The 16920-nt window shown below is 37.2% G+C and overlaps 2 protein-coding genes across 6 annotated transcripts in view; one reads left to right on the top strand and one right to left on the bottom strand.

Annotated features, from left to right (window-relative positions):
• Mical-like (MICAL-like protein) overlaps positions 1-16920 on the top strand; it is a 63856-nt gene that overhangs the window by 12650 nt on the left and 34286 nt on the right. The gene's annotated exons all lie outside the window — the stretch shown is intronic.
• Positions 1-16920, bottom strand: part of LOC143344363 (regulator of G-protein signaling 11) — a 32692-nt gene that overhangs the window by 9285 nt on the left and 6487 nt on the right. For 3 of the 4 annotated variants that reach the window (XM_076770358.1, XM_076770355.1, XM_076770359.1), the window contains exons 2-15: positions 10425-10642; positions 9314-9410; positions 8613-8663; positions 8370-8479; positions 7591-7707; positions 7436-7507; positions 6969-7163; positions 6324-6499; positions 6122-6195; positions 5631-5760; positions 5330-5551; positions 4685-4918; positions 1137-1465; positions 171-822 (exon numbers count right to left, since the gene is read on the bottom strand). In XM_076770358.1, the coding sequence (XP_076626473.1) occupies positions 171-822; positions 1137-1465; positions 4685-4918; positions 5330-5551; positions 5631-5760; positions 6122-6195; positions 6324-6499; positions 6969-7163; positions 7436-7507; positions 7591-7707; positions 8370-8479; positions 8613-8663; positions 9314-9410; positions 10425-10493 (2528 nt within the window). In that variant the 5' untranslated portion in view covers positions 10494-10642. The remainder of the gene's footprint in view (positions 1-170; positions 823-1136; positions 1466-4684; positions 4919-5329; positions 5552-5630; positions 5761-6121; positions 6196-6323; positions 6500-6968; positions 7164-7435; positions 7508-7590; positions 7708-8369; positions 8480-8612; positions 8664-9313; positions 9411-10424; positions 10643-16920) is intronic. The other variant, XM_076770356.1, reaches the window with a different exon arrangement.

Here is a 16920-nt window from a genome sequence, read left to right as displayed (position 1 = left end):
CCTTTCACGTCCATCTTCGTGCGCGTACATCGTCATTGTCAAACAAGCTTAAGTATTAAGAAAAACAAACCAGGTCCTACGGTGGCTATACCCTACGTCTAGTCTTACTGTTCGTAAATATCGATCGTCACTCGATAAAAAAGAAAAGAAACCATGAGACTTGTACTTACTCGTCTTCCCACGGGCATACTTCGTTAACGTTATTGTCACGCTTTTGCTGATGTTCCGGTTGAGCGACAGGCGCTGTTTGGTCGTCCTGTTGAGTGTCCGGCTTCCAAACTGGAACAACCTGTGCCTCTTCCAGCGGCTCCGCGGTCTCTGTTTCCGCTTGAGCCGGGGTCGCCGAGTCCTTCTCGGCGGCGATCACCGAGTCGCTGTTATCAGGGTCCGGCTCCACCCTTTTAACAGTGCTTTCCGTCGCCTCTGACTCTGCTGCTGTCGCGCAATCGTCGTTTGCCTTTTCCTCGTCGTCGATCGCCGGTACGTCGGTCATCAGATCGCCCACGATCGCGTTTATGCTTATCAGAGGTGCCTTCGGTGAAGTTCTCGTCGTCGGTTCCCTCTCGAACGACGAGACCCTCGACTTCGTAACATTGCTTTCGGGCTCCTCGGTTACGATCCTTCCTATCGTAGACGCGTCTGGTCTATCGGTTGCCACGTGAGAGCACTCGAACGAATGTTGCGGCGACGGATAGGTGCACGACGAAGCCGATGGCCGACCGATCTCCGCGAGCTTTACTCTCCTGCTGGTCGAGCTGACCGAGTAGTTTCGCGTCATCATGCCGGATCCACCGGTACTTCGTTCGAACGTTGTCACACCGCCTGAGAAATAAATTACGAGAGATATTCTTGGTAATTATTCAGACTGAGGCGCATCTCTTCGTAATATAAGGTTTCGTGCTGCAATATCTCGGTGAAATTAAACAATTTCAAATCGTTCTGGAGAAAATATTTTTTCACGACGCTTTGAACTTACGAAGTTGAAGTGAAATTGTAAATAACGTTATTTCGATTTAAAATATTGTAAAATTCACCGTTGAATTATCGAATTATGTTTTGCAATCTTAACAAATGTCGAGGACATATTTGGATATGGAAAATGGCGACGCGTTAAAGTCTGGTGAATGGTACCGTACCTGTACTACCGCTGTATTGTACGCTGCAAGACTTTCGAAGGTATTCAGAGACTTCTGTTATTACAACACTGACATCGGACGAAGAACTGCAGGAGTCCACCTGCGTTGAATTTTTACGAGACGTACGTGCAATTTCGATAGATTGCGGCTGTCCCATCAAGTTGTTACCGCTGTCTTCGGGTTGTCCTTCAACCGACGTTGCTCCAGATAACGTCGGTTGTTGCGGACCCGTGGATCGCGTGGCGGGCTCTATACTGGGCCCTGGGACCGCGTCCCACGGACAAACGTCGTCCATAGGGAGAGCCGTTGCTTCCGGCGTACCAACATCCCTGACAACATGAACTTTATTATAGGATTTAGTTTTCACTTTTTCCTTTCGGTAAAGTACCATGACGCCAAAGACGTCAGTCTTTTGTTTGATTGTGTCGGTATAAGGCCATGCATTTAACGGATACAACTGAAAACAGGACTCGTGTAATTAACTATCAATTGCTCCTATTTAGCAACAAAGAGAACTCACAGCACTAGGATCGTCTATTCGATTACTTTCTGGTAACCTGTTCTTCCTAACGGTAGTCAGTCTCTAGGACCATTAACTTCCTGGCCAACTCAGATAATTGCAAATTAAAAATATTTTCTAGCAACTTTATATTTTATATTTCTTTTGGTTATGTTGCTGTTTAACGCTACATTTACGGGCATTGATAGCACGTATATTTATCGATACCTTTCATGTTGACGATTACCTTAAAATACGATTTTCCTTTTATCAAATTCAACGTAAGTTGTTAAAAAATAATATTTACGTGTTCTGCAATTTTAAATATGGAATCTGACATCCGTAAATTTAGTGTTAATACCTTCTTACTTCGTTACTCCATGGTTTTATTACCTAAAATTGTTTCAAATTCTTTAAGAAAAAACATACTTTTCTTGTAAGTTAATTTCACATGTTTTATTTCTGTAGAGAAAATGATCGCGTACTAATTGCAAGAATCAAAACATATTACGAAGCTTTTGATGAAACCCCGGAAAACAGTTGCGTAAAATAAAAGTTTACAGTGCTGTGATCTCTCTTTGTAAGTGGAAAATTAAGGAAATTATGTACACTGAGGAAGGAAAACATTAACTTTAGACAACAATAGGTAGAAAGAAAGCAGTTTGCGACGACTTAATATGTATAGGCAAAAATTTTTTTTAAATTGATATAATATGATCGTACAAAGTTTGGTAATAAACGATACTGTTTCACAAAAACATCGTTCACATGGAATAATGGATAATGACAAAGAAACAAGTCTGATACATATAATAAGAGTTACATTACTGAAATTGCCATAGATAAAATATAGTAATGGAAGAAAGTTTGCAAAATACGGTAGATACTCAATAAACTCCGCCATTTCGACATTTAGAAACATCGAGAGTCGAATAAGATTTGCATACACGTAGTTCTTGGAAATGTCGAACACCTTGAGAAAACACATCGACTAACAGGGATCGTAAAAAGGGAAAAATTGAATTCAAGTAAAGAGATTCGTATCCGCATACTTATGCAAGAAAGTTACGGAATTTCTTTTATCGAGGACTTACTGAACACTATGCGGAATAGGCCTGGTGGAGATCTTTTCAAGTCGAGCCAGATCTCCCCTGAAAATACCGCACTGGATAAACCCTTTCGCCTCTCCAACCATTTATTATTACAGAAATTGGAACAGTTATTATTTCGTAATATCGTCAACGAGATTATTCGAAATCTTTTAATAAGACTCATTTATTGCAAGCGTCTTGAAGACACTTCGTAAATATTTAAGCGTTAAACCGCGATAATTAAATGGGAGAGAACGAAGAAGTGAATAGTAAAGAGAGAAAGAGAGAGATAAATGGAGGAAGTGACGGAAACAATGAAATCGCTGAAGCACGGTAAAACGATGAGTATATGATGGATGTGAAATTGGGAAACGCAATATGGAAGATTTCCAGCGAAGTATAAAAGAATCAAGGTTGGCCAGGATGAAGAAAGGAGGGTATGATTGTGTCGATCGCGAAGAAAGGGCGGAGAATGAAGATTATAGAAGTACAAGGGGGTTACGTTGATTTCGATACTGTACGATGTATAGAATGTTAAGAATAAGGGATGATTCTTCGGGTGAAAATAAGACGAAATTGTATTCGAGGTTATTAACTTTCGATAATACCAGAAATAACTAAATGGGAAGTTCCATTTGATTTTTGTTCTTTAATCAAAGAACATAAGTTGGTTAAAAGTTTTAGTTACAGGGGTCAAATACAATTATTTCTTATTTTGGCCTCTAGAATCTCCCATTAAAATTTTTCCCGAACACCCTGTATGTAAAATTGTAAATAACTTTAAATTATCGAATATCTTTGTTTCACACTACAATTCGAACTGATGTCAAAGTGTTAAAAGATAAAGGACGGAGTGAAAAGATGATTTTGTTCGGGGAAACCAGACGGGTTTCGAAAGGAAAAGAGGGGGAGAGATTGGGAAGAAAAAGGGAAAACTAATAGCCTTCTTTGTAAACCTTAAGGCGGCTTTTGATACACTGGACAAGAGGGAAAGATGAGTGGGTCGCTGAGAGGGACGGGTGAATGGTCGAATGAAAGGATAATGAAAATGTATAAGGAAACGACGTGACTAGGATGAAAGTAGATGGAAGAATGGAGGAATGTGTCTGGAGAACGTTATGAGACAGGGATGTTCGCCGACATCTTCAACATTTCCATGGCGGAACAGACATTTATTTTCGAATTTCCAGAACAATCGTGTAACGTACGGCTCGCACATGCTCCGACTTTCGATGTAAATCCAATTTTATTTGTTGCCTCGAATGTGGTTCAAATCGTACGAACCGATGGACAATTCCTAATAAGGTTCTAAATCAAAAGCCATACGTGCACGATGTTTCTGTAAATTGTAAATAAATTCCTATCTCGACGCTGCGTCGATTCAAGGAAACACGGAAGCTGTTTGTTTTCATGAGAGACCCGGAGGGAAAGTAAGGTGAACGAGGATGACATTCTGGCGACTGCTAAAAATCGAGAAGACGCTACTTGCGTTAAATGTGTACTCGAGGTGGAAAAGTCTAATGCTCGGTGTCCACTCGAAAGTTTTACTTTTCAGAGTCGGTATCGAGAATAAGAGCTTTTCCACGCGAGCAAATTGAAAAGCCTTCGCGCTGGAAGTTAATCCGTCACTCGTAAAGCTCGTTACAGCGCGTTCGTGTAAAAGAAATTTATTGTTTTTCTTCTTCTTTTCACTTTTGACTCTGTTCGAATAGCAAGAAGAAAATAAAAACGTCATCTTTCCTTCGATTACTCGTATCGATCGTAATTGTAAATCGTTTATTCGAATTGAAGGAATAAGAGACCGTAACAAAGATGGCCGCCCGTTGCATCTGTGCGGTTTAGAAATTGGTGGCGTACAAGCGGGAATTTCTGCATTTGCGTATGAACTTGCTGTGCCGTATTCGTGTCGAAGTTTAGGTACACCAGAATTTTGGTGAAACGTAAAAAACATTGTGTACCTGTATGGAATATCGGTGAGATTCGATTGACTGTGGGAATGCGGCACCCTAGGCGCCGACGTGGTATCTCGAACACCACAGACGGCCAGTTCATGGGCTGATCCGGAAAGACTTCGATCGCTTCCTCTACGTTTACCGCCGCTTATACTACCTACACCATGTTGTTGCAATGTACTTGGTGTCGTAGTCGAAGTTGAAACTTTCTTTTTGGCTTGTCCGCCGAAGACAAAAAATCTATAATCAGGAACGACGCATTTTCTTACTTTCGTTAACTACACTTCTTCTAATTAATTTTTTATTTTCTCTTAAATCATTCTCGATGTTTAATATCTCTTAGATTATTGGCATTTGATTCATGAAATTCATCTCTTTTAACTTTTGTTAACAAGATCAAATTTCGTGCAATTTTTAATTTAATTTTAAATCGTTCATATCGATGTTTAATATCTCTTAGATTATTGGCATTTGATTCATGAAATTCGTCTCTTTTAACTTTTGTTAACAAGATCAAATTTCGTGCAATTTTTAATTTGATTTTAAATCGTTCATATCGATGTTTAATATCTCTTAGATTATTGGCATTTGATTCATGAAATTCGTCTCTTTTTACTTTTGTTAACAATAGTGTAAAACAATTGAAATTACCTCTTTTTTTGCAAAGGTTGCACTCCCGCGGCTAAGAGGTTCCGATACTGATCGGAACGAATAAATCTAGGATAACAATCCTTTTTCAACAATAGCGTGTACACGTGCTCAGCAGCGGAATCGAATGTAAATCGGCTTGGATTTTTCATTTCTTGATGGACTTTTTCCATCGTCTTTCCATCAATATTTATTTCGCAAGGAGCTCCAGGTGCCAGGAATTCTCTAAACACGGAATACAAACAAATATTCGCAAATTCTGTTCGTTACTTAACTGTAAAGAACGATATCGAGCTGTACGTACTTGAAGATTTCATTGACTTTATCGTTTATTTGTGCTTGGAAACTATGCCTTAAATCTTTAACCGCCAACCAGAATCGTATGTTTTCGTGACTGTATTCCTTCCTCAAATAGTTCGTGAATTCTTGCAAACCTACGGGCAGAATATATAAAACGAAAAGATCAACCATTGCGATAGTTCCATCCAAAGGGAATAATAATTCTGCAATTCCTTTGCGATTTTTCAACATGCATTGTCGCTCATTCTACATAAATAATTCGAATCTAAACTCAGTTACTTCGTTGTATCGAGTTTTAAATAAAATTCGAAAGTTATTTAAACCGTACCATATTTTTCAAATCAAGTTTCTTTTATTATTCAGAATTAAAATAGTAGATTACTTGCATGTCGATGTAAATATAAAACTTAATAAGTTTCACGATAGACTCGTCAGTTATTTTCAATTATTTCTTTCATTCTTAGTAAATGTTTATCTATAGATCTAATTATTCACCTGTGGGATCAGACATTAACTCTTCCATCGATAGTGCCCAGCGCTTTACACGTTTCTCCGTCGGGACTTCCACACTGTAGATATGTAAACAAAATAAATTAAATGAATCCAATTTGATCCAAGTCGAATTATCCTTGCCACGGATACATTATCATTCAAGATACATGTTACGAGACAATTAATTGTATTTTATAATACTAACACAGGACTGTTCAGTTGCCAAAATGTTTGATCGTCGGTGATCCACGGGTTGGATGGCTGTGGCTGTATGAACATTGGATCGTACTCCACATACGTCTCGAAATATGATTTAAAATTTTCAATCGCAGCCGAGACCTTTATCCTTGTGCGTGTTAAGCTGTTCTTCAAAAGGGCCACCTAATTTTTCAGCAAACACACGCGCGCCATTTGTTAAAATGTATACTAAAATTACGTCGAAACGTCACTCTTACAATTTATTAATTTTAACACAAAATTCTTTTTCCTTTGACGAATCGAGTGTTATAAATAGACTGGATGCAAATTCGTATTTTTATTAATGGAATCAATGAAACGGGAGCTTTGTAGAGGGTTGTTTCAACCCCCAAACATAAAAATTTGTATTGTTTATATTTTCGCGTATTAAGTGCGTTCTATGGTTTTTTGAGAATTAAAATTTCATGAAATTAACATAAATGCATAAACATTCGCCAGTCTAGTTACGAAACCAACATCGAAAACGAAAATCTCAAGTAGCGATGGAAAAATTACGAAATTAAAATCGATCTTTTATTATTGCTGACAATGTGAGAGATTAGTAAGGCTATCGGTTAGAATTTTTTAGTGTACAGATTTAAATAGGATTCACCTCGCGTTGTAGATCGGTTAATGTGCGTTTGCGTGATGGAGGACGCGACAGTCCAGGACGAAAACGCGTAGGTACAGGTGCTATTTCGAGGCTACTTAGACAACCAGGCGGTGGTCTATAAACTCTCCAAAAGGCTCGTTCTTGAGAATCGCTCACTATCTTATCTCCCTTTTTTCGCTCCTTCGATAATCGCACCTGAGCCCACAAAATTACCACAATTTCAAGAAAATGTACGAAGAGGTTCGCCAAGATCTGCACCCAAATTACATACAAGATATACGATATATTTACTAACGTATACAGATTCTATCGAAACACATTTTCTTAAAAATTAACTTCCCCTGTTTTCTTTTAATTCATCGATCGTTCCTAAATATATTCTCAATTTAAATTGTTCAATTTTTCAACTTGTATATAGTTATCCTCACTTGTGTACAGATTTTAGCTAGAATTTAGTAATTGTTCACCTGTTCCTCAGCCTGAAGTTGTATGATATCCCACTTGTTTTGCAAGTTCCTACGTAAGCTGTTTAAAGCATCCTAAAAGTAAAAGGTGGTTTAATAAAGAAAGGAAACATCGTACGTGGAATGTTTAGCGAATAGAATCGACTGAATTTACATACAATCTCGTAATCCTCGAGGGCATGGCGTTGTTTGTTTCTTAAAGTTCTCTTAGCCAGATAAATAGCATACTCCACATTGTCAGGGGTTCTATGTTGCCACGGCCAATAATACGGTGTCTGTACAGTGAATAAAGAAAATCTTTTCAACTATGTCAACAAAGGTTCACAATCCTTTGACTAGTACAATTTTTAAATAAGATAATATAAATATATATATTTTCTTCATCAATAAATTGATTCTAATTGTGCGTGGAATATAATATTGATTTCACCTCTGGATACAATTTTAATGGGAGATTCTAGAGGCCAAAATAACACGAAAATCAAGGATACTAATTTGTTGATTGAGGCTTCGTTAAAAAGTTATAAAAACATTTCCGGTCACAGAATATATTTTCGGTAAAGAATTTTTTTCTCGAAAATGCGTTGGATTTCGGGGATGTGTCTGTTCACAAAAAATGATTGTAATTGACCCCCGCAACCGAAAATAATTTTTTTAGAACGATTCGAAAATTTTTTTTTTCGTCGAAAAATTTCACACCTTCTCGAATTTTTTTCTCGAAAGTGAGTAGGAATTCGTGGGTACGTCTAATGACCAAAAATGCTTGTAACTGACCCCTGCAACCGAAAATAATTTTTCCAGAACGATTCGAAATTTTTGAATTTAATTGTGAATAACTTTTTAACGAAGCCTCAGTCAAAAAATTAATATTCTTGATTTTCGTCTTATTTTGGCCCCTATATGTCTATTTTGAGACATAATCAGACGAATACCGTACCTGAAATCTATACAGAGAACTATCATCCTTCACGGCGAGTGTCTTGGAGTCATTTACCGGGAAGAAGTAGCCATACTGGCAGAGCTGATTGGCAATATGGACCGCCTCTACTGTCAACATAACAATTCAACTCTGGACTTTTTCAAAATCTCAACGATTCAACCCCACATTGAAAATAAAAATACGAGAAACCATCCAGACGTAATTCAGACGAGAAATTTCACGTGCATACAAATTGTTTACCTGATTCCTCGATGGAAAGCCGCTCCATCAGCCACTCGATGAGGTCATAACCTGTAACAAGCAGGTAAATAACTCAGCAGGTAAATAGTATCCTGGCCGTGACACGTTTGCTCTACAACACGAGACAATAAAGTTTCAAGAATGATTCAGTAACAGATTTTATTTTGAAAATTAAACAGATACAAGGTCATCGTCTTGAAAGTAATATTCAATCGATATAACTATTGCATCGAGTCATAAATAACCTTTTGAAGGAGTTTATTTGGTATTTCAATGTGGCTGTAGTATTTTTTCGGACGAAAAATGTACTCAAAATACCGTCCTTTAGAATATATTTAAAAATGTTTTGAATTTTGAATTTTTGAGTTTTGTAGGGATCGAAATACACAAGTGATGATCTATGGAGGTTTCCTAACTCTAAAATTTTGTCTTAAATAATTCCTACGTAGTTATTTGTACAACTCTGATCACTGTTTCGCTTCAAATTGTGCATCATTTTTCGCGTAACAAATATGTCTTTACATGGAACAATCTCCGAAATAAATAAAATGATCGATAATATTTACCGTTCGCGCTTAGAGGGGGGATTGAGCCGGACAATAAATGAACGTGACTGTTACGTTTATCGCAACCGACCGCGGAAATAAAATTATATTCGAAACTTTATTGTCACAGCTCGTACAGGAATCGATGACACTCACCCATGAAAGCTGAGGGGATTGAAGTGAGAAATTGTTTTTGACTACGCACGGGTACCCCGTTCTCAGGGTCTTGCATCTCCCGCACCAGCCCCTCCATCTGCAATAAATTCAATCAATCGATTGGTTCTGCCCTTTAGCACAATATATTGTTAGTTCTAAATTAAAAGTCCGCCCCGAACTCGACGCAAAGTTGTTCAGAGACCTCGATCAGAGTTTTAATTCATTGTTAATCAACGAACCGTTTCAGAAATACACATATATAAATACTTAACAAGTCGAGCCACACGTTGGAAGAAGTAAAAACAGAACTCATACTCTCACCCACAAGTTTGAGATAAGAGTGATCTAAAGCTAAAGTAAACTTATTGCCCATCGACTGTGCATCTTTATTTTTCGATGAAAAATTTCGACTTTTCAACGCCTCTTTCAACTTCGAGAACAACCGATGATGCTCGATTAAAATAATATAGAAGAAACCTTTAGAAATCTAATTACTGGTCGTTGCTCGCAACTCGTAAGGAAAGACACAGGAAATTGAAAATTTGCACATTTAGAGAAACTGCTGAAAATCATCGAAGACAGTTTGTTTACCTGGGTCAAAGTGACCCTGCTGTACCGTGGCGGACGTCGCGACCAACGAAAGGCAAATAAACGTGTCCGCGGTAGTTTATCAGTGAAATTGTTTATATTTTCCAAGTTTCGTTCGACGTTTTACGTCAATAATGCTCGTTCGTACCCGAGGAATTCGAGTTTAGCAGCGCTCAAGATTCATTAAAACTTTCAAGACCCCTATCGGGGCTTCAAGACTAATCAAGACTTTCAAGACCGACCAGGACTTTTAAGACCCACCGAGACTTACAAAACCTATCAAGATTTTCGCGGAACTTCTGCCATCGAATAATGGCTAGGAGCGATTCGGATCTGACGTCACAGGTTCGAAGGGGTACGAGTGTCGCGAGGCAACCTCTCAGTATAGAGATTCTCTCGTTTGCTCGTGTAAAAGAGCTCTTATTCTCGATGGCGGTCCTCGACGATAAAACTCTCGAGTGGACACTCAGCAGCCCCCGACGCTCGGTCTGAAATCGGGTACGGACCCTGAAGACGCGCATACCTTATCGAAGGCGCAAGGCCTATGGACACGTGGCTCCTTCTTCTGTTGTTGATTGCTAGAGGCCTCCATCGCGATCGAGGCGGCCCTCTGCGACGCTGGCAGGAGCTGTGGCGATATTGATGGCGGAGGGGGCTGGGGAGCTGGGCCGGAGACGGGTCTACCCGAACTCCATGGGGCTCTGGCCCCATCCCATCACTCCAGTCACCCCCGCACGCACACTGAAACATTACAATTTTGTTTCTTATTAATAAAGATAGGAAAACAAATTATTTTGGGTACATAGACACTTTTCCACGCGTTCCCCCAACTTTTTTAAGCCATCTAAGACGTAAGATTTCGGAAGGTGCTCAAAATAGGCCACTGTTTGGGCGGTGACCTTGTTCGGCATGAATCGTTGCCCACCAAGCCATTTGTTTAAGTTTGGAAATAATAAAAGAGGCACTGGGAGTCAAATTTGATGAATACGGTGGATGTTGCAATAATTTGAACTTTGATTCCATGATTTTGGTGTCTACCAGTGCATTTTCTTGATGCAAGAGGAAGTGAAACCACCTGGTGGATACAACTGAGACTTTGACAGATGCTTACTAAAAACAAACCATTTTCGATGCTACGAGCGCCAGTTCTTGGATTTTCTAAGGACTTATCGAACGACCCTCGTATCAGACTTTATTAATGATGGGAATATAAAGACTATAATTGAAGCATTATGATGTTAACAACGTTATTACGCGAATTAAAATATCAATGCACGATGAACGATTATTATACTCGAGCAGCATTAATTCCTTTTAGGAGAAAGCCATCAACTCCAGCGCTAGCCAAGACCTCTTCTCCTTGAAGCAGGCGTCTTGAAGCTAGCGATTTTCTCCCTAAAAGGACACAAGTTAATGCTGCTAAGTGTATGCACAATATTGTATTTTACTTATTTCTAAATATGACACAGTTGCAGTTTAATTTAAATACTTTATACGTTGACGCAGTTAATAGTAAATACATTTGCACAGAATGTACTAACAGGAAAAGTTCTGGTCTTTCAGAGTATACAGGGTGTTCAGTCACCCTTGGGAAAAGTTTTAATGGGGGATTCTAGAGGTCAAAATAAAACGAAAATCAAGAATATCAATTTCTTGACTGAGGCTTCGTTGAAAAGTTATTAAAAAATTTCAAATTGTATAATATACGAACACTGGTTAACTCTATCGAGAATTTTATACACATATTTTAAAAACATAAATTGTAATAAAGTTTATTTTTAAATATGCATAATAAAAATATTTATAATTCACATTTTTAATTAAAATTGTTATGTGTATTGGAAATATGTGTTCGAAAACAAATTGTCGTGCATCGAAATTTGGGAGGCAGGACCATTTTCTGAGTAATGTGCCAAGTGTAGTCAGGAAAAAAAAATAGCAGCTGCCAATTAAAATTAAAAATAAAAATAAAAATCGTAAAGCAATAAAAACGAGGGCAACCGCAAAGTGTGACCCCGTTCCAGAGTATTTAACCAGGATAATTAACGCTTTAAACAATAAAATGTGAAAGCTAATAGAACAGTTCTCAGGGTTGTAAATCGACTGAAATAAACAATCGTCGCATATTCTTTACGATCGGGTTATACGAAGATTTTAGATGTCGTATATTCTAACTTTGTTTAGGTTTATCAAAGTATCGAGGACGTGGATAAAAACGTCCGTAGATGAAGCTATTGTTGAAGTTTATTACTGCTCGAGTGAGATAGTACTTGCATTATTCAATAATGTGGCAGTCAATTCAAGGGATAATTGCCTTATCGAGGACCTGTTTATTCATGTAATGTTTGGTGCAGTTCGATTCTCTTGTTCTGTATTTACATTGATACGCAGGCTCGTAGAATGAATCCCTCGAACCGACTACTTTGTTCCGTTTTATAATCTGGTACAATATATCGGTCTGATTAATAGCTTGCATCATTCAAATACAAATTTCCAATTGCAAAATCCGTAAAACCGCAACTTTATTTAACTAATTTACCGAACGTCACAATATCCAAGAAATGTATGAACATTTCTCGAAATTGCCTTTGTTAATTTGCAGAAGGTTTCCCATTACAAGATGTTCCAAAAATGATTCTGGTGTAGGAACCAATAATTTGGAAATCTCCCATCGTTAAAGTTTGAGCAGTCTTTTTTTTATCAATTATTATACCAACGGATATTATATTTATAATGGAGTTGTCGAAACAAAATAATTTTTGTCGTAGCTGACTTTGAATGACCTTATGATATAGGTCACTATATTCGTCCAAACGGCCTCTATCAGAAGTTAAATATAAAATAATCGCATTCCATTAAAAACGACTAGAGGCAACCTTGACATCTCGGAAGCAACCGTACCTAAAAGCAAACCATTATCGTGATATAAACGATGACGTTTTTTCTGTCGTACAAATTTTCTTTTTTCTCACAGTCTCCCAAGATATCGAGATAACATTGTTTTAGATATATTTCTTACAGTTGCAAGTGTTCGATCTCGTCGAAACCTTCCGGAGGTTGAACGTAAACTTGATCGCGAATACGGAAAAAGCTAGATATCAGTTTCACGTGGAACTATGCACGACTGCGTCAAAGTGCCCCGATAAGAAGGACCAAAAATAGAAATATTACCAAAATGAATAAAGAAAACACGATTATCGTATCCGAGTGCAGCTCTTCGTGCAATCTAATAAAGCGGAGACTGATAAAATTATTGATGAGCTTTCTAGTTTAAAAGCAAGGGAAGTACATTTTTAAAGAGGCTGTGTTCAAGCCCAACAAGTAGACTGTGCAAGTTTAAAAAGATTGGTAAGACCTTCTAAGCTTACCTTATGAAAATGTAAAATGAACATTTTTCGTACGAGGCTCCGTTTTCATAAAATTTCGCCGTGAAAATGTTTTGGATACGATAGAGTACGATTTAGAGATCGGTATTAAGTAGAAACAGCGAGTAATGGACGGACGCCGCTAGTAGAATCGTATCTAACAAATCTCTATATTCGATCGTTATTTCACGTTTTCGATTTTTAAGTACTGAAAAAATTTAATGAAAATGTGAGGAGATATTGGTATCTTTTATATTTGTATAAATATGCAAGCATCTGTTTTGTTCTTTGTATCACAGAAGTAGTTTAAACAAAAATTATTACTTCTATATAATTATTGATTAATAATATTAATTATTTCTTTTAAGTTTTAGTTTTCATTTTTTTACTTTAAAAAATAATACGTAAGAAAGTTCTACAACAACGTTCCCACGTTTAAATCTTTGAATGCGCTTTTCGTTAGCAGACTCGACAAATTCCTTTGTTGTCTGATGGAAATCCCTATTAAAAATAATACTCGTATAATTGTATAGAATCTATCATTGAATATACAATCAGCTAAAAAGGATGCAATTTCCAGTGCTTCCTTCGCACAATGCATGCATTTCCCAAGCAAAGTGTCCTTTATTAACCGAACAAAGACATCTCATAACAGTAATCGTCTACGACTCCTCGGGGCAGATAAATCAAACTAATCTTTGCTTACTTAACAATTTTCAATTTCCATACCGTCTCTATGTGCATTTAAACATCGTTCTATCAACACTTTTACGATCAAACATTTGACCAAACGATATCTAATTACCTTGCATATTTTATTATCACGCAAAACATCGATGTGTGTTTCTTTAGAGAGTAAATTAATATGATCAGACAAGAAACGTTAAACTTTCATGGATAGTTCATTGCTCGATAAACGTTCTGTGTTTTATGTGTCTGTTTTTAGTCTTAAATATTTACTTGCGACTAAATGCTTAGTGTATCTATTTTACAAGAGATACCGGTGCTTCTTGTGTACAGTTTGTTAGGCAACAGGTGTTCAAAACTTTAAGGTGCGATTCTGCATGCCAAAGTAAGACGAAAATCAAGGATGACGAATATTACGTTTCTGGTTCTGTGGCCTAGTTATTAAATGCTGAAAATACGCGTAAAAGGCGCAGAAGTGAGGGACTTATACTACTGTGCCGTCAGGCGAACGTCAGGTGGCGTGAATTAACCCTCCGGAGGTCGCAGTATTCCCACAGACATATGCAAAAACCTTTTTATAAATATTTTCTAAACGGACACATCGCGGAACTTGTCAAGGAAAAGCATTCCACGACAGAGTAGGGTGAAGGTACTCGACGTGGACCAGTAAAAATGAAATCGAAAATATAATTCATATTTTTGCATTTAATTTCAAAGCAAGAAGAAATTCGAGTTTCGAACAGAGTAGGTTAGAACTGCTGAAATCTACAGATTTTTTATTTCTAACGAGGAAAAACATGAGACGTGGAAAAATCGAAATATGAAAATTTGAAGTATCGATTAATGTGCATATACGACTTTGGTAAATTTTTACGTGTTTTTCTATTATTATCACGTTTAAAAAGTATTTTTATTACTAAAAATATTGAAACAGATACATTTTTTAAGACATACACTGACAATACGTCGAAAGTAAAACATAAATTTGTAATTTTTCGTTGTGTGATTTTTTTTTTCGTTTTTTTGGAGTGCAAATACCCCGATCGTGAGCTACGTCGTTTCATAGTTTTTTGGATTTGTTCCACTACACGCGGCAATAATCCTCTGCATCGTATTTTCGGTGTTGTCGGTCTATTTTTGCACGCAATATTCTTCGATGCTCCCCAAAGGAAATAATCGAAGTGTTAAGTGTGGCGAACATGCTGGCCAGGAAATTGGCCCCCAGCGTCCTATTCACCGATTCGGAAAAATGTCATCAAGGGTAATTCTTACACCCGATGCATAATATGCGGGAAATTCATCATGTTTGTACCGCGTGAAAGCCAGTCGAATTAGATATCAAAATAGCCCGGAATCGGAGGAAATTCTCAAATCTAATTTTACCACGTTGTCCACAAAACTTTTTAAAAACCATCCATCCGCTCTAACGCGATAACAACAACGGCTATAAACAATAAAAAGTGATAAAATTGGAATTCCTTGGGAAATTAACGCTGCTGTTATCATCTTGGAATACATCAATTGCTGTCGTCCATTACTAAATTACTATTTTTGCCCCATAAAGAATTCTTTCAGAAGGGATTCGCGCAAAGCTGACTTTCCGTTTCCGTTTTTAGAAATAAAATATTTAAACGAAATAAACTCGAAGATGGAACAGACACAAAACAATTCGTTCTTGCGTGTCGCCATTAATTTAAAATTGTTGAGATTTTTCGTTCATCTTCGCCATCGTTCGAATGGTCCTGTGCAATTAGAATGTTCTACTTTCAACGAATCACTTAATACTTTATAAGCGACTTTCATTTCTGGGTGTAATTGCTCACTCGCGGAGTGCCCGCGGTCTGGTACAATTCAAAGTAGGCTTTCAACTTTCGGCCTCTGTGTTACGAGATAAGTACGGAGCACCGAGAATAGGATTTTATGTTAATAGACAAAGTAAAATTAGCAAAAGTATGCTTTAATAGCTTACGATGAAGCACGACATAAATACGTTCGTATACAAAGTGTTTGGCCACCTCTGGGAAAAATTTTAATGGGGGATTCCAGAGACCAATATAAGACGAAAGTCAAGAATAAAAATTTCTTGACTGAGGCTTCGTTGAAAAGTTATAGAAACATTTCCAGCCACGCAGTATATTTTCGGTAAAGAATTAAAGGATTTTGGGGGTATGTCTGTTCACCAGAAATAATTGTAATTAACTCCCGCAGCCGAAAATAATTTTTTCAGAACGATTTGAAATTTTTTAATTTAATTGTTAATAACTTTTTAACGAAACCTCCATCAACAAATTCTTGATTTTCGTCTTATTTAGGCCTCTAGAATCCCCCATTAAAATTTTTCCCAGGGGTGTTCGAACACCCTGTGTACGACTGTATTATTTTTATTTTACCAAAACATGCCAATGTTATTGGTTATCTTTCTTCATTTTTTAGTTTAAGTTACCAGAAATAAAATTATGCAAATCTGTTTTTATCACTTACCCAATATACGTTTACTATTTATTTAGTCATTTTGTAGTACGAAATTATTCAGTGTATTTGAATTGTTTCGTTAACGATGGAAATTTATGATTGATTTCATCGATTGTTCAGAAAAGAGCAAGGAATTGGAGAAATATTAAAATATCGAAAGAGCAGTCTGATCTAGACAATGCAAATTTAGAATTCTTTTGGCTACTTCGAAAAAGGCATTCTATCAAATAGAATTCTAAAATAAAAGAAATAATCGTAGAAAACTCAGGATAAATTAAATCTAAATGCATTGCAGATTACGATTATTCAAAGATTATATATTCCAATGTTTTTATGTCGGATAAATCTCGGAAACTGTTAGTTTTGTCCCTAGAATTCGCCATCACATTTAAATAAAGAAGTAGATCCGTGTATCTCTTTCACGCCTCCGCCCACAAAAAGGCTATTGATATCAGATTATGTGCCTCTTGAAACCAAGCAAGATTCGTTTGAAGC

Source organism: Colletes latitarsis, chromosome 8 (genome assembly GCF_051014445.1).
Source record: "Colletes latitarsis isolate SP2378_abdomen chromosome 8, iyColLati1, whole genome shotgun sequence".
In the NCBI taxonomy this organism is placed as follows: domain Eukaryota; kingdom Metazoa; phylum Arthropoda; class Insecta; order Hymenoptera; family Colletidae; genus Colletes; species Colletes latitarsis.
The sequence above is the reverse complement of the archived record's forward strand: the minus strand, read 5'-3'. Positions and strand labels throughout refer to the sequence as shown.